The sequence below is a fragment of the Pseudorasbora parva genome, chromosome 17 (assembly GCF_024679245.1).
Source record: "Pseudorasbora parva isolate DD20220531a chromosome 17, ASM2467924v1, whole genome shotgun sequence".
NCBI lineage: Eukaryota > Metazoa > Chordata > Actinopteri > Cypriniformes > Gobionidae > Pseudorasbora > Pseudorasbora parva.
Window position 1 is genome coordinate 12,871,328 of NC_090188.1, and position 16,332 is coordinate 12,887,659.

The 16,332-nt window shown below is 38.9% G+C and overlaps 1 protein-coding gene and 1 non-coding gene across 6 annotated transcripts in view; both read right to left on the reverse strand.

The window, feature by feature from the left end:
• kiaa1109 (KIAA1109 ortholog) overlaps nt 1–16,332 on the reverse strand; it is a 63,027-nt gene that overhangs the window by 24,231 nt on the left and 22,464 nt on the right. For 2 of the 5 annotated variants that reach the window (XM_067421695.1, XM_067421696.1), the window contains exons 28-49: nt 13,327–14,122; nt 12,585–12,655; nt 12,315–12,488; nt 11,493–11,613; nt 11,264–11,410; nt 11,050–11,171; nt 10,050–10,234; nt 9,519–9,740; nt 9,236–9,444; nt 8,978–9,129; nt 8,192–8,342; nt 7,904–8,056; nt 7,362–7,602; nt 7,129–7,274; nt 6,829–7,054; nt 5,067–5,231; nt 4,733–4,911; nt 4,442–4,617; nt 2,332–3,047; nt 2,009–2,254; nt 1,811–1,904; nt 374–424 (exon numbers count right to left, since the gene is read on the reverse strand). In XM_067421695.1, the coding sequence (XP_067277796.1) occupies nt 374–424; nt 1,811–1,904; nt 2,009–2,254; nt 2,332–3,047; nt 4,442–4,617; nt 4,733–4,911; nt 5,067–5,231; nt 6,829–7,054; nt 7,129–7,274; nt 7,362–7,602; nt 7,904–8,056; nt 8,192–8,342; nt 8,978–9,129; nt 9,236–9,444; nt 9,519–9,740; nt 10,050–10,234; nt 11,050–11,171; nt 11,264–11,410; nt 11,493–11,613; nt 12,315–12,488; nt 12,585–12,655; nt 13,327–14,122 (4,743 nt within the window). Of the gene's footprint in view, nt 1–373; nt 425–1,810; nt 1,905–2,008; nt 2,255–2,331; nt 3,048–4,441; nt 4,618–4,732; nt 4,912–5,066; nt 5,232–6,828; nt 7,055–7,128; nt 7,275–7,361; nt 7,603–7,903; nt 8,057–8,191; nt 8,343–8,977; nt 9,130–9,235; nt 9,445–9,518; nt 9,741–10,049; nt 10,235–11,049; nt 11,172–11,263; nt 11,411–11,492; nt 11,614–12,314; nt 12,489–12,584; nt 12,656–13,326; nt 14,138–16,332 lie in introns of all 5 variants that reach the window. The other 3 variants (XM_067421694.1, XM_067421693.1, XM_067421692.1) reach the window with 2 other exon arrangements.
• Nucleotides 15,916–15,990, reverse strand: trnaa-agc (transfer RNA alanine (anticodon AGC)). The gene has a single exon. It is a non-coding gene; the product is annotated as a tRNA-Ala (tRNA).

The following is a 16,332-nucleotide window of genomic DNA, read 5'->3' on the forward strand; positions in this document are numbered from 1 at the left end:
TTATGACTGCATTAAGTTGGTGGATCTTGGTCAGAATAACCTGTAAAGGTGAAAAGATTCATACCGATAGTCAAAAGCCTGCCTCAGTAATACTAAGTAGCAGATAACCACTCCCATGTAACCCAAGTTAATATGACTCGAAAAAATGGTATGATTTCACTGACCACTGTTTGAAGACACTATATGTTGTAAAGCCTTTATATGAGACAGCTGTGGAGAGTTAGAAAGGGTATGAAAATGTTATGATAGTAAGAGTGAACAGCATGTGTCATGATGATGACATATGGAAGGGACTGTGATATCCAAATATTATGGAGATGTTATGAATGGTCATGGAGAAAAGGACAGGGTTACTGAGGAAACTTAGACATACAAGAACTCCTGCTTGGTTGTGCTGGTAGGTGAGGTTGGAAAATCCTCAAGTCTGCCAGTGAGAGAGGCAGAAAAAAATGACAAGATAGAGAGAACAGAGGAGAGTAGAGGAGGAAGGTAGAAGAGGGGAAAGTTATCCACAGAGAAAACATTTTAGAACTGTCACACATACATCTGTAATGTAAAAATACATTGGAAAGAGAGACCGGCGGAAAAAAAATCTGATCCAAGTATATCTTTAAAATATGACAAGAGCAGAGAACATTCTAGGAATGAAGTGCATTTAAAAAAAGATTCAGATGTTGCATTACAAAGGCTGCATGGCTGAAACTGGAAACTGAAACATATTTTACATTTCCTGAAGCTAGTGTGTTGTGGGTCGTTCCCAAGGTGCAGTTTTTAAATTGTGCGTAGTTTTAAAGTTGGCTGCCTTGTGGTCGCTAGAAACATGGTAGTCAACAATCTGGTCTCTAAATAAACTATTATTTAAATTTTGGGGTCTGTAAGTTGTTTTTTTTTTAATTAATCATTTTTATATCAATTTGATAGCAAGCATCCAATTTTATTACAAATTAATGCTTGACGTATGACAATAAATGCAACATTGATGATGTTACTTGAGCAGAAAATCAGCATATTAGAATTATTTCTGAAGGATCATGTGACACTGAAGACTAGAGTAATGATGCTGAAAATGGATAAATTCATATTTTTTTTAATTAAGGTTTTACTGTATTTTGAACAACTAAATGCAGCCTTGGTGTGCATTAGAGATTTTTCACTAAAACCATTAAAATAAACCTACTGACCCCAAACCTTAATTTTTGTTCATGTTAGTATTTAGTTGATTTATTAAAACCGATCAAATAAACAGAGCAAATATTAAGGCTGCACAGAGATACGTTTACATTCTTCAGGAAAATCAACTTACTAATGGCTTAAAGTGTTTTGCATGTGAAAATGGAACTGGATATAATTATAGAAAACATATTGGTTACACTTTATTTCAATGGTCCACTTTTGACATTCTACTAACTATGAGTAACTTTGCAACTACATATCAACGAACTATCATTAGGTTATTACTACACATTAGTAGACTGTTAAGTTAGGGTTAGGTGTTAAGGGTTCGGGTTAGTAGATTAAGTTGAAGTATCTGCAAAGTTACTTATAGTCAGTAGAATGTTTGTTGAGGGGAGCATCAAAATAAAAGTGTAAGCAGATATTAAGCAGACAGTCTACCAATACTCTAATGACTGGTACTTGACATGTAGTTGCAAAGTTACTTGTAGTTAGCAAAATGTCTAAAGTGGACCATCAAAATAAAGTGTTGCCAAAAAAATTACACATTTCAAGGCCAATGGATTTATATAAAGGTGGACAATGATAATTGATAGCGCACTCGATAGGTCTGAAAGCTTGGTGGTGAACTACTGACTGTATGTCTGGTGAGATTCCTTCCAGAAGCACAATGTTCACACATCCGATATGGGCCGACGCACAGGTCTCAGTCATCTTTTGATGGAGAATATCTACAGGAAGAGAATGGAAATTACAGGATATTTCATTTGCAAGGATTTAGTCAGTGTGCAAGATATTTTAATATTTTAAAATGTGTGAAGACTGTTTGCATTACCCTTCATTTTCTCCTTTAGAGTAAAACTGCCATGTATTTTCTTAAGCTCTGCCTCCATGGTTAGTCCTCCGATGTCTGCTTCCAGGTGTGTGCGGTTCACCATGCCAACGCCAAACACGATCAGCGTCACATGCTGGGGCTCAGAGCTTACCAAACTCCGTCTGCGACCTAGCCGACTGGGTGGTGTTTCGCCCTCTGTTTCAAACACCAACCGACATGGAGGATCAGCAGGGCTCCGTCCACCCTCTGAAGAGCAAAAATATACAGTTGAATAGTAAATTTGGCCAAACAGTTCAAGACAAATGCAGAGCAGGAAGTCCTACCAGAGAGGGCATTGTCTTGGTTTTTCTCCAGGATGCCTGTGGGGTCTGATATGAGCGAGTAGAAATTAAGAAGTTTGTACATGTTCTGCCAGCACTCGGCCGACGGCTCGCTCTGTTCTGACACAGTGATGGAGTCTGAGTCATCCATCTGAATGGTCATGTGGTCCGCTACATCGCGTGAACCTTTCCGTGATACTTTTGACGTTCTTCGCTCTGAACGTCCCAGTGTCCCTCTTCCACGAGGTTCTCGATTCCTGGTCAGCGTGTCCAGGCCTGGCCCGACCACTGTGCGTTTGCTTTTTTGAGTGCCCAGTCGAGCAGCTCCGTTCAGACTCCCACGAGAACTACGGCTGAAATCAGATGAGCGGAATTCCCGATAAGGCCGCGCCTTGGTGGGCGTGGGGGAAGAGGAGCCGGCAGTGTAGCGGTTGAGTTTGATGTCAGTCTGTGTGGCTTTGATGTCATCAATCATCGTGCTGAACTGGTGAATGAGGCGGACCAGGGCCATATCCACATGCTGGCGAATCGCCTGACAAGCGAGAGTAAAATGGCAGTGCACGCTAGCCTGGGGTCTCCGGCTCAGCTCGTGGAAAGACAACGCGCTGGCAGAGGGAGGGGTTGACATGCACTTCTCTAGCACGACTGCATTCAAACTGAATGTCTCAATCATCAGGGCAGGCTTGAAATCAAGAGGGGGGAGATTTACCATCCCCTGCCTGAAGCAAAGAAAAAAAAACATCCTAAAATTAGTGATATGCAACATTATGACTGCTTGAGTACTCAGTAGGTAAAGTAGCCAAGCGTTTAGTGCGGGACAGCAAGGGAGACAGAGAGCAAGTTCCACTTCACCATGGTAAAATTAACAAATAACGAAGTGTATGAATATATCTGGACAAAATAAATGGCCACCAATACATTTGAAAGAAAAATAATATCTAATCAAATGTAAATATTTATGTAATTATTTCACATATAATTACCACCAATTTTACAGAAACAGTGTTTAAAGAATAGCATTTTAACGCAAACATATTGGTAATTCTCGCTTTGCGCTCATAGTTTCGATTAGAGCAATTCACATCCGGACACTGTCACGTGTTGATAGTTGCTAAAGATATCCAGTTGTAAGAAGAGAGAATGTTAGGGCACCATGTGTCAAAATTCACCGTCATAAATATTCCACACCCCTCCCTCCCACCGGACACCTGTTCTGGACATCAGTTTCAGACACCTGTTTTATGGCTATTATCCTCCTCCTTATGACTGTTTTGGGGACTTTGTGTGTTTTTCTAAAATGTTTGAAAACGATCAAAGAATGTACAAATGTGCTTGAAACTTTTAAAAAGGGGGTAGGAGGAGGGGGAGGATAATAAAACAGATGGTCAAAAAGATAGCCATAAAACAGGTGTCCAAAACTGATGTCCAGAACAGGTGTCCAGTCCAGTGGGAGGTAGGAGGGAGGGTCGTGGAATTTTTATGACAGTCATCAATCAATCAATCAAAATGTGAAATAAAAAAAAAAAAAAAAAAAAAAAAATTATATATATTTTTTTTATTAAAGCAACACTGTGTAACTTTTTTAGTTTAATCTTAGCTAAAAAACACATAGTTCTTTCAAAAATATATGTGCTCTATAATGTATATTTACTTCTTTCAAGTTATAAAGTATTTTCATAAGCTTATAATATGCCATTGGAAATACATACGGGTGAGGGGTTCGAATGCTGATTGCCATGTTGCCCCTCCATCTTGAAAGTACATTAGCCAAAAAGGGACATACCCATAAATTCAAGTTTCGCTTTTCGCGTTTTAACTCTCGATGGCAGCCATGAACGTGGTTGAACTGGAAGCCATGTTAATTTTGGACTGAAACGGCCACCGTAGGAGTTCAAACGAAATCGGAAATTGAGAGGAACAGAAACTATTATTCACTGGATTGTCATATACTTTTACACCACTAGATGGGGGAAAATATCACACAGTGTAGCTTTAATATAAAAATGATAAAATACAGTTAATGAAACCCAAATGAAACTCTGAATGGGGGAAAATGTATTCTTTCTAGGATATCTCTTGAAAGATAAAAGCTAACATGGGATAGCTGTGGTACCTGTGTGCTCGTTTGTTCTTCCTTTCTTTGCTGGTGTCAGAGTCGACAATGTCAGCCCTCAAGCACTCAAGAGTGCCGCTGAAGGAGAGGTGCTCCCCAAAATACATCTTGTAACTGAGCGGAGGAGCATCTTGGGGCTGAATACCAATGTGACTCAACAAAGGCTTAAAAACAACCTGTATAGATAATCCCATGACAGGCACACACACAAACAGAATGAGAGAGGCAATAACATGTGCATGGTCATAAATAAACAATAGCAAACAAATTAAGTATTCCTGGTGCACACACCTGTGCGTCGGCTAACTGCACAGCTGCAGGGCAGAGATTCGTCTCATCTTGGTCAAGCAGGTCCTCCTGACTTGTGCTGTGCTGGGAGTGTGTGTGCTGAGAGTGTGTGTCCAGTGTATTTTGATCACTGGACAGTACAGTGTTAAAATCTGATGCAGAAGGAATGGTGGGGAGCACTCCTGTATGCAAAGAGTGAAAAATATTCAGTGCAAAATGAACACACTCCAATAAACAAGTCTCTAAACGCAGCCACATGAACATATTTAGATGCATGTTTACACACAGTCAACAGACTTCATACTCATATACTTCTGTCAGTACACTGATCGCTCACCTCCGGTCTGCAGGCTGTTGTGTTGAGAGCGGTTGAGGGGAGAGTCCTGGACATTGCCGCCTGTTCGGTTGCCAACAGCGTTTGACATCCAGTTGTAGAAGCTGACAGAAAACGGCTCTGATAGAAGAGGATGTTCTGTCAACACGTCTGCACCCACACTGTTGCCTACCCAAAAAGAAGAGATATTTAACACCAACTTGATTTTGTACCTTTTAATGAAGAAAATTAGAGCTTTGTGCTTTCCATGCAGAAGTCACCATGACGCTAGTGTATATAGTAGGTGGTTTTGCAGGGCACGGGAGACGTGCTTTCTTACGTGTTAAAAGGGGTTGTTAGCACATTGCTCAAGTCTTTGTCATATATAAGGATGTATAAGTAATTTTTTAGGGATGCACTATATTATTTATATTTTGATTATATACATTTATATCAGTACTGTATTGGTTATTGGGAGATAGTATTGTTATTGTTAGCTAAAACAAACTATTACAATTTGTTTTCATTAAAGCTACACTGTGTGATATTTTCCCCCATCTAGCGGAGAAAAGGTAAATTACCATCCAGGGAATACTAGTTTCTGTTACTCTCAATTCTGATTTCGTTTTAACTCCTACGGTGGCCGATTTAGTCCAAGATTAACATGGCAACCCCCCTCTTCACATTTGACACAGTGCCATCGAGTGTTAAAACGCGAAAGGCGAAGCTTGAATTTATGGGTATGTCCCTCTTTGGCTAATGTACTTTCAAGATGGAGGAGCAACATGGCGACCAGCATTCGAACCCCTCACCCGTATGTATTTTCATTGGCATTTTATAAACAATATTGCACTTTGGGTGACCCGAGTTTGAGTCCTGACTCAAGGTCTTTTCACGGTCTAATTCCCTTCTTTTTATTTAAAAAATAAATAAATAAACATTTTTTATTTAAATTTATTTGTATTACATTTTTAAAAATGAACTGAAAGAAAATTATTTTAAGTAATAAAGTACTAAAGTAAAGTACTAAAATTTATATAAAATAAAACAGAAATAAAATAATAAAGCTAAAAATATATATTTTTTCAAATGACAAAAGCACATCATTAATACAAATTCTAAAATAAAAAAGGAAATACAAAAATAACAGTTAATTCAAAATATTATTGAATACAATAACAGTAACTAATACTGGATGGTAGATTTTTGTATGTAATTATCTGATATCAGATATTTGATTCTGCATGCTCATTATCCCTAGCCTGACAAGCCAGACCCACATCAAGACGAAGTTGGGTCTGGGAACACACCATCGGAAGGGCTTTATCTGGGGGCCGGGATGAACGGTTATCTTTTAAAGTCCTTCTGCACAAAATAGGTTAGAGCTAGTTGAAAGATTAAACTTTAAAAATGACTTCAGTGCCATTCTTTGTTCTTCTCTCAAAGTTTTTCAGAGTCAAGGCCAAAGCTGATTCGAAAGACCGCTGTTCACCAGCTTCTTTGTTTTCAAGTAGCACCCAGAACCATCAAAACTCTGCCGTCATTATCTTAAGCCCGCCCACCGACTCTATACACAATGTGATTGGCCTGACCAGAGTTTGTTTTTTCCAGCTCAAAAGCCAACTAAGAGTTGCTAGGCCACCCTGGCTTCAAATTAGATTTGCTGCGCTAGGGTGCGTCCAGATATCTTGGCTACATTTTCCCTATTTTCACAAAGTTCACATTTTAAGCCATCTAATATTAGACTGCAAAAAGCAATAAACTCTGAATGAAGAAAATCATGTACCTGTACGTGTCAGGGAGCTGCTCTTGGCTGCGGCTTGTTCGGTTGCTCGATGGGGAGTTGCTTCTAACAGGTTGTGCAGACTGTGAATGCTTCCTGTCAAGTAGCTTAGCAACGATTCTTTCCTAGGGCTATGAGTGGACTGCAGCCCTGTCCGACTGACATGAGCGGGAGAATCAGCTGCTGTATCTCCACTTGTGTAGCTCAGGGACTGGTAAGGGTGAGAACCCTAAAAAAGGATTTAATTTCCAGCTTTAGGTCAAGACTTATACACAGTACCAGACAAAACAGACCCATACAAACCTTTATCCTGAGGCCAGACTCATTGTGTGTGTGAGATTTGGACAGTTTTCTCATGATCTCGACTCCAGTCACAGGAGCAGAGTTACCGGTAGGAGCAGGACGACTACATACCCCCTCTAACAGCATCGTATGTTCACTTACAGTGCCTAAAATGCACATAGATAACACAAAATAAAGACGAAGTATAATGTTTTTAAAAAAGCTATATAGGATTTCAGATTTAATATAATTACCCGCATCAAAATCAAACTCGGCTCCATCAGCGCTGGTGTCACTCTGCAAGGCAGTAGCACTATCCGGTGCCTGCGTCTGATCAGGCTCGATCGGGTCTGGCTCTTTGGGCTTAGGAAGCTGATTGGGTCGTGGCAAACCAACCGCCTTAAAGCCTTGAGTGACAACAATGAATTTCATCCACTGACGCGCAAGTGCCACCATACCTTTCCTTAGGGTGACCAGAGCAGGCAGTCCATCATTCTAAAAAGATAAAGATGCATATGTAATAAAAGACCAGCATGGATTAATTAGTTCTGCGTAAGTTGCAGTTAACACATGACTTTATTGCAATGCAATTGTCCATGTTATTTTGCTCAAAAACAAGCCAGGATACCATTGCTAGTACTATCTGGAAGAACATGGAGAAGTAAATTCAGACTTTACAATGGTCAGTGAACCTGGAAGCCTTGGAATGAGCATTAACCAATCAGAATCAACAATTCGGTAGCATAAGAACATGTAACGCATATAAAAAATGTGCTCTGCAAGCATAAAGACTTACCATTGTGGCCTCTTCTATAATGCTGTAATCAGCCTGCTGCAGGTAGCGATGTAGAATATTGCACAGTAAGCAGGACGGGTTCTCGTGAAGATATCGGGCTCGCTTAGTAACACGGTTATACTTGCTGCGAAATGGAATGTGAATACTCTTTTTCTGTTGGATTGAAGCACACACAAACATGCATGCAAAATTAGGCAAGTTAAGGAACAGTTAGGTCCACAACTCTGCTGAATTACATAGTGCTCAAATCCAGGGGTGTCTATCAGTGTATGTAATGACAATTCTGACCTCCAGGGCCTCGGTCATTATGCAGCCCATGACCGCGCACACACGCAGTGTGGCCTCCATGTCCAGTTTCTGCAGTGACGATTTCAGCTGGTCAATGGGAACCAACCAAGCACCGACCGCAGGGGTCGCAGTACTCAAGAGATTCAGCTGCCTGTAGACACATTCAACAACATATACCTCATTAGACATACAAATATTGATCCGTGATTTCCTCTGAACCGAATCAAAGACGTTTCAGACAAATATTCACTCAGGGCTGGAGCTAAAGAGGATTTCCATCTTTTATTCACATAATAGCACCCAAGCCCTATGTAAATGTTATACATAAATATAGTGGGATTTCCTCATCTAGCTCCCAGTGAATCTTAGCCATTGATACCCTCAAAAAAATATAATCAGCCCTTTTGAGATTTCATCCGCCAATACCCCTGCCCAACTGGTCGGTTAAAAAATAAAATAAATGCACATTTTCTGTTTTCAAGATGTTTATTTTGTTTGTTTGTGTGTATGTGTGATTTTTGAAAGTAAACAATTACAATTTTGTGTGAATCTTATTTATGATTATTATTAAATTGCATGACATATATCTGACAAGGTTTTTGGATAAATTTTTTTATGTATATATATATATGTATATGTATATGTATATGTATATATATATATATATATATATATATATATATATATATATATATATATATATATATATATATATATATATATACATACATATACATATACATATACATATACATATATATATATAAATAATTTTTACATTTGTACCTGGACATGGCTGGAGCATGAGATCGAATGTTAGTTGGCGCAGCAAAGCTGAACCAGATCTCCTTTATAGTCAGCTTCATACTGCTGGAGTCAGGAGGAGGAGGCAAGAGGGGCAGGTCCTTTTTCAGATCATCTGACTCTACTCCCTCATCCTGCACAGACAAACATGAGTGACAAATAATGTGAGAAACAATGACCCAAGGAAACCTTTCACGATCTCAAATGGCCATTAACTATAAATGAACAACATATGAGAACCTGTTCATCAGAATCTGAATTGTTGGGTTCAGAAGCAGGGCTCTGTGCATCATTGGGCAGGTTATCATCAGATACATCAGTGCTGTAACCACTTCCTGTCTGAGAACCACTAGAACCGTTTGATTTTGAGACTCCATTCCTGACGCCGTTTTCAGCATCGCCCATCACCCCAAAAGCACTGTAGAGCACAGCTCCTGATTGCCGCCCACCTGAGGAAAAACCGGACATGAGTTTTTACTCCTGAAATACAAATGTTTAATGCTAGTTCACATGTGTATAATACCTTTGACAGTGAGGTTCTCAATCCCACACTCAAACATAATCCAACCCCATTTCTCAGGATTGGCCCCAGAGCGAGCGTGGTCAGGGGTGTGATCTGTGATGTGCTCAGTAGAGATGGAGGGCTCAGTCTCATCCACTAGCACAAAGTCATCAGTTTCCTCCAAACTGAAGAGAACCTTGGACTTCTTAAAAGGAATGGCAGTGATGGCACAAGCTCCAAGGTCTGTTAAAAACATAAATATGGAACAAACAATTAAAATTTCAAAAGGCATTCAATAAATAAATTAAAAACATATTTGTCATAAAATGGATCAAAAATGATAATAGACTAATTTTGAAATTAATTATTATTAGAATAACTTCACATAAAACGGTATGTCGATGCAATAGGAGAGACAACGTCAATTATAATGATGACTGCTGAATGCAGCAACTGACCAATTAGAGAATTCTCGAGAGGCATGTAATAAATATATATTTGCAGTGTGTGTGTGTGTGTGTGTGTGTGTGTGTGTGTGTGTTGCATGAGTACCTGATGAGTCCAGACCGCGGAGCTGGCTATGTATGCGGTGTATGTTGAGTCTAGCTGCGATCTCCTTGCCTTTCTCAATCCCAGCATTAGAGCGGAGAGAGCCGCTGGACTGAGGCGCCATCTTAGATGCAGACGAATACTTCTCCATCATAACAGAGGGTTTTTCTGTCTCCTCAACTATACCCCTACGCAGCACATATTAACAGTCAAAATTATGCAAACTGTCAAAATCATATACATTATATATTCCTACAATTTTTTCAGACCATTATTAACAAAATTATCCCTCAGCATTATTTTCAGCTTTATATTTTGGTATATATATACAGTCATCAGTTTTCTCTGATTTTTTTCATAGACTTTCTTGGAGTGACAACATAGAGGCCAAATATACAGACTTTTTCATGCACACAAGAAATTTTTTTAATGAAAAAATATTCACATGCCTACAGGAAATTTTGCTAGTTTTATGTATAATTTCCTTTGTGCGTCACTGCCATCTTACTATGGGGAAAAAACGAGAGCATGAATGCACATGAACGTGCTTTAACACATACTCTGTGGAGGCAAAGAAACCACAGTGAGCTGATGGTGCAATAGGTGTCTCGGTGCGCTAAACTGTGCATTAACCTATATGCAAAAAATATTCTATATTTTTGCAGAAGACAATTTAGAGGCTCTGTAATACGGTGCTAAATCACTCAATAAACAGCTGCCATCAAAACACACTTATTGTATGATAAATGTATTTTCATTAAATTCTTAATTTTCTATTATAGAAAACTAAATATGGCCAATAGTCTGGAAAAGCAAATATGTTTTCATTTTTCCCTGAGAGAGAGAGAGAGAGAGAGAGAGAGAGAGAGAGAGAGAGAGAGAGAGAGAGAGAGAGAGAGAGAGAGAGAGAGAGAGAGAGAGAGAGAGAGAGAGAGAGAGAGAGAGAGAGAGAGAGAGAGAGAGAGAAATACTGTATAATATCTGGACAGGCATTTGCAGTTACCTATTCATGCGCAGCTGAGTAGCAATCCGGTCAAAGCACAAGGCTACAAGAGAGACATGCGTGACACTCTTATTGGAGGGTGAAACTTCTTCTATCGATGCCTGAAGTACACAAAGATTCACCTGCAAACAAACATGCACACATATTTACTTTCTTAGAGAGAGGCTTTCTCTCTTTCATACACACGCACGCACGCATGGACACAAAAAGGTACCTTTGGGACAGTGACATTAGCCTGCAAACCCTTTATCTTCACATTGTCAGGCTTGATTGACAGATCAGTTTGTCCATGCGGTGTGCTCAGAGACCCAGGGGTGGTTCCCTCTGTCTTTGATATTTTGTGCTCTGCTTTCGCTGTGCTCTGGAAAACACAACATTCATCACGATCACGTTAAAGACTAAGTGTGCTGTCACGTCTCTGTATGTTGGTATTGATCACTTACAGACTCAGAGACAGTGGATTTGCTGATCTGATACACTTCATTAAGCACTTTCCCATGCAGGTCATCCAGGATTGATGCAGGGTGGCGAATACTGGCAAAGTGAACCATGGACTCAATGTACCTGGAAAGAACAACAAAGGATTTCACAAACACTGTGACATTTATTAAAGACCCCATTACTGGCCAGATTTACTAACAGCTTGCGCCTGTGCAATCCCTCTTTTAGGGATGTCGGGATTTACTAAAGAAAAACAGAGAAAAATTAGCGCTGATCTTTGGGACAGACCTAATTGCATATGCATTGTAGGAACAAAGTTTATGCACATAAAACATACAGAACTTTCCAATCCCATCTGCGCTTTTTTGGAATTGTGCTCTAATTTGCCCTGTTTAGTAAATCTAAAAATCGCTTGATGAGATTTTTTCCTTCCTGTTAGTTATTTCCCATGTGAGCAAAACATACTGAAATAGCCAGTAGGCTTTAGACATCATAGCCACGATGATTTGGATTCCAGTCAGATGCGAGTGGTATTAGGGGAAGAGACATTCTCATTCTAGACAGCGTTTGTTTAGACAAAAATCTGTGTAGTGCAGGATTAGTCATCATTATTTCTCATCCATTTTCATCCAAAGGCATTCAAGAAACAACAAAGAAAAAAAATAAATTGTGTTTCAGCCCCATTATTCATGATAATACTGACTAATTTGTTGTACAGAAAAATGCAGTCTATCCCTTTGGTAACTGTATTTAATATTATTATAATATCAGACAGAACTAAAAGCCATAATTTTGGACTTGTGAGAGCTGTTGTAATGTCTCACCTGTCTAGTGCTTCAGCTACTAAAGGTGTCAGGACCACATTGACCGCCCCTTTGACCTCGACGATGGCTGTAGTTCTCGTCTGGGCAAGAGGCTGATCAACGGTCCAGTCCTCTGTCATTGTGTCCTCATCAGTGTTGTCCATCGCTCGCTTGTCAAGGGGCGTGTAAGGTGTGCTGCAGATACACACACACAAAAAAATGCATGCTTGTAATAATTATGCTACATGATACTGAAACAATCACTGGTGATTTGATATGGTCTCGTATTACCTATTTATATCGCCCATGAGCTGAACTCCTCGGTCTAATAGAGAACTGGCAGACAAACCGGCCTTCACCATCTATAAAAGGACACAAATATAAATATTAACAAAATATAATGAATGAACGAACAAACATGGTTGGCTTTCACAAAGACCTGTTTTATACAGGTCATTTTACCCAAAAGTTAGTCTTTGCATAAAGAAAATTGAATTATGTAACCATCACATTAAAAACGTTAGTTTAGTAAATTAACATTTTGTAACATTTATATTTTAAGAATTAGAATGATTATTAATTAATAATTACTATTAAATTAATTCAGGTTAAATTATTTATTGTTTCACATTATTAAAAACTATTATTCATTTACTATTATAACATAATTTAACATTAATATATATATGAAAAAATACTTTTACAATAATAAAATAATAATTTTATATAATTTACAATTTTGTTTATATACACAGAATGTATTTTTAAGTGAATATATTAATTTAAGGACAGTGTTTCTTTTTTATATTTATAAAATGTTTAATATATAGTTAAATATATTAATTAATTACTATTAAGGGAAGGGTTGCTTGATTGTCAGGAAATACAAATATAATTATTATGCAAATATTATTTGTTTCCATATATTGGTGGTGAAATATGGCCTGGACATTTCTTCATACAATTCACCTACTTTGGATTCACAACTGCATTAATAATATTTTACAATAAAGGAAAAACTTAAAATATTTACCTTAAAAGACGGGATTGACAATTGGTCAAAGGAGGCGGAGCTTTCCTCGCTTGTAGGCGTGTCAAGGTCAAGTGGGCGATGCAGTGAGGACTTAGATGTTCTCTTATTGGTTGGCTGCTTAACAGTCCAGTTTGACACATGATAATGTGCGAGATAAGTTTGGTAACAAGCCATTAAAGCCGGCTGTGTTGTCAGGAGGCCAGGCTCAGCCTTCTCCGTTTCAACAGATCCCTCCTCCTCCAATCCAAGTGCCGAGACAAATGAGGCTTGGGAGGTGTGGCTAGGCATCGGAGGTAGGCGGCTCTCAGCAATTGACAGAGGTCCTTCCACACTGTGGTATATGGAGGTGCGGCTGTGTTCAGTGTGGGGCTGACCCTGTTGTCTTCGTCTACGTTTCCTCCCTGGATAGGTGCCTGGACCTTCATCGCTACTGATTGGCTCAAACTCCTCATTGGCGCTAAAGTACGCTTCACTGTCAGCCACAGACATGGAGGAGTCAACAGAGCGGTACTGATGGAATGTGCTAGAATCAGCTGACGGAGTGAACGGAAATGATCCGTAGCTCCTTCTTTGCCTTGGCGAGTCTAGAACGTTCTCGTCGCTACGAGAAACCTCGCTACTAAACTGAACACCGGTAGGAGGCGTGGCTTTCTCTGCGAAGACGGCAGCCGACAGGCTCTTGGTGCTCCCAAGGCGAGCTGATTGGACAGAGGACTGGCGCTTTAAAGGAGAGCGGAGTGGAGAGCGCAAGGGCGGACCCTCAGGGATTGGAGCATCAGTGGTTACATTCATTAACCTGGAAACATACACACTGTAAAAAACACATACAAACAAAAATGTAGTGTTGGGAATTGAGAACCTGTTTTTATTCAGCGCCAGTTTTATTTTTGAAAAATAGTTGAGCTAGTAGTCTGATTTCCATGAGTTGTGGAAATAACAAACAAAGGATTCTTATGAATTGGTTATTTTTAGTGAGTCAGTCTACAACAAGACTCAATCCGATTCAGACATTAACTGATTAATCATCGCAAATTATTACAGAAAAGTCATCAGTTGAATTTGTGAGATTTAAATTAGTGTATACTACTATTCAAAATGTTAGAAATTTGAAAGAAATGAATAATTTTGTTTGTCAAAGCAAAATTAAATTGATCAAAAGTGGCAAAAAAGCTCTTCTTTTGAAAAAAAAAAATTCAGGACCCTTTTGCCATCACAGGAATAAATTAAAATAAAAACAGCCATTTTAATTTGTAATGACATTTCTCATTATTATTGTTTCACTGTATTTTTGATCAAATAAATTCTGCCTTGGTGAGTATAAAATACTTCTTTTAAAAACATTATCTAAACATATCGATCCCAAACTTTTGTATGGTAGTGCATTTAAAGGTCCCCTAGAATGAACAATTTAATTAACCTTGGCATAGTTAAATAACAAGAGTTCAGTACATGGACACACCATTGCCTCTTCCTTCATATGTAAATCTTGTTTGTGAAAAACACCACGGAAAAACAGACGATTCTCAACATAATACCAACTGTGACGTAATCACTGGGATCATTAATATTTACACCCCCAAAATTTGCATGCCAGCCAATGTTCATTGTCAGGCTGAACTGCGCAGCTGCATCATCGGGAGTTGTGCAGGTAAACAAGCGTCACACGAAGATAGTGAAAACGGCAGATCATGGAAATAATGCCGCCTTCAAGTGCTATCGAAAATTTGATAATTCCCACTTCTGAAGTCGTGATTATGAGCTCATCCCATTCAAATTTTGATATGTGAGGGTGTTCATGTGCAATTTTTACCTAGGAAACTCTTATTTACGATAATTCTGAGAGCACGTGAATGCAGCATAAATGTTATGTTCCAGGCGGTGCAGGGGATGTGGGAACTTTTCATACCCTTCCCACCGATAAAAAATGTCAACAGTCATGGTTGATGTTTTTTTACAATTTGATACCGCAACAATTTAATTCAAAGTTGTTCGTTTGCTCGGCCCATTTCACCACAGACAGTTTTTCTAACCTGGGGCAATATCAAGCAGGATTCGCTCAGCATCTGATACTGAAGAAAGGGCCGATTCCAACCATATTCCTGCAAGCAGTAAGTAGTGATTTTATCCACTTCTTGACTGTCAAACCCATTTCTGATTAAATTGAAAGTTTCTTTGTAAGACAACATTAACGATAATATCCCAGGCTGTGTTGTCTAGATCCAACGCAAGATGCTAGTAAAGTAACAATTGGAAACACTAAGTAGCACACACAGTTTGTCAAATGACAAAGGTTAATATTATTTCCTGCCAGTGTTGTTATAAAATACAATTTTGACGGATTGAGATCTAAATTAGCCTAAATTTCATCATCAACACATAACTCAAAAGCTAACTACGTTTATTACTACTGTTTAGTTTCTTACAGAGATCGCTCAGTCGAGCCTTGCTAATGTCACCTTCTTCAACATCCAAGTTAAAACGATAATCATTGGCTTCTAGTAAATTTACATTTATGCATTTGGCAGACGTTTTTATCCAAAGCGACTTACATTGCATTTTAGGTACACATTTTACATTATCATCAATTCTTGCTTTCCCTGGGAATCGAACCCATGACCTTGGCGTTGCTAGCGCCACGCTCTACTGGTTGAGCTACAGGAAAGCCAATTTGTTAAATAAATATACATTTCTGAGAACTGAAGTTATTTTGCAGCAGGTGAGAGGTAAACATGACACTGACTATTTTTAGTGGCTTCTCCATTACTTTGTTTGGCTAAATAAATCGACTTTTAAATCAGTACTCTACTGTCAAACTGTAACGCTACTGTTAACAACATCTTTACGCGCTACCCAGTTCAGTTCGTGATTCAAAGTTAAGAAGCTACCATTGTAAAATCAATGTCACGACGGATGGCATAGATGTGTTAGCTGTCATTGAGCAACAGTGCAGTGAAACAGCCAATCAGAGCAGAACTCCCATTAATATTCATGACCCTTCTAAATAAG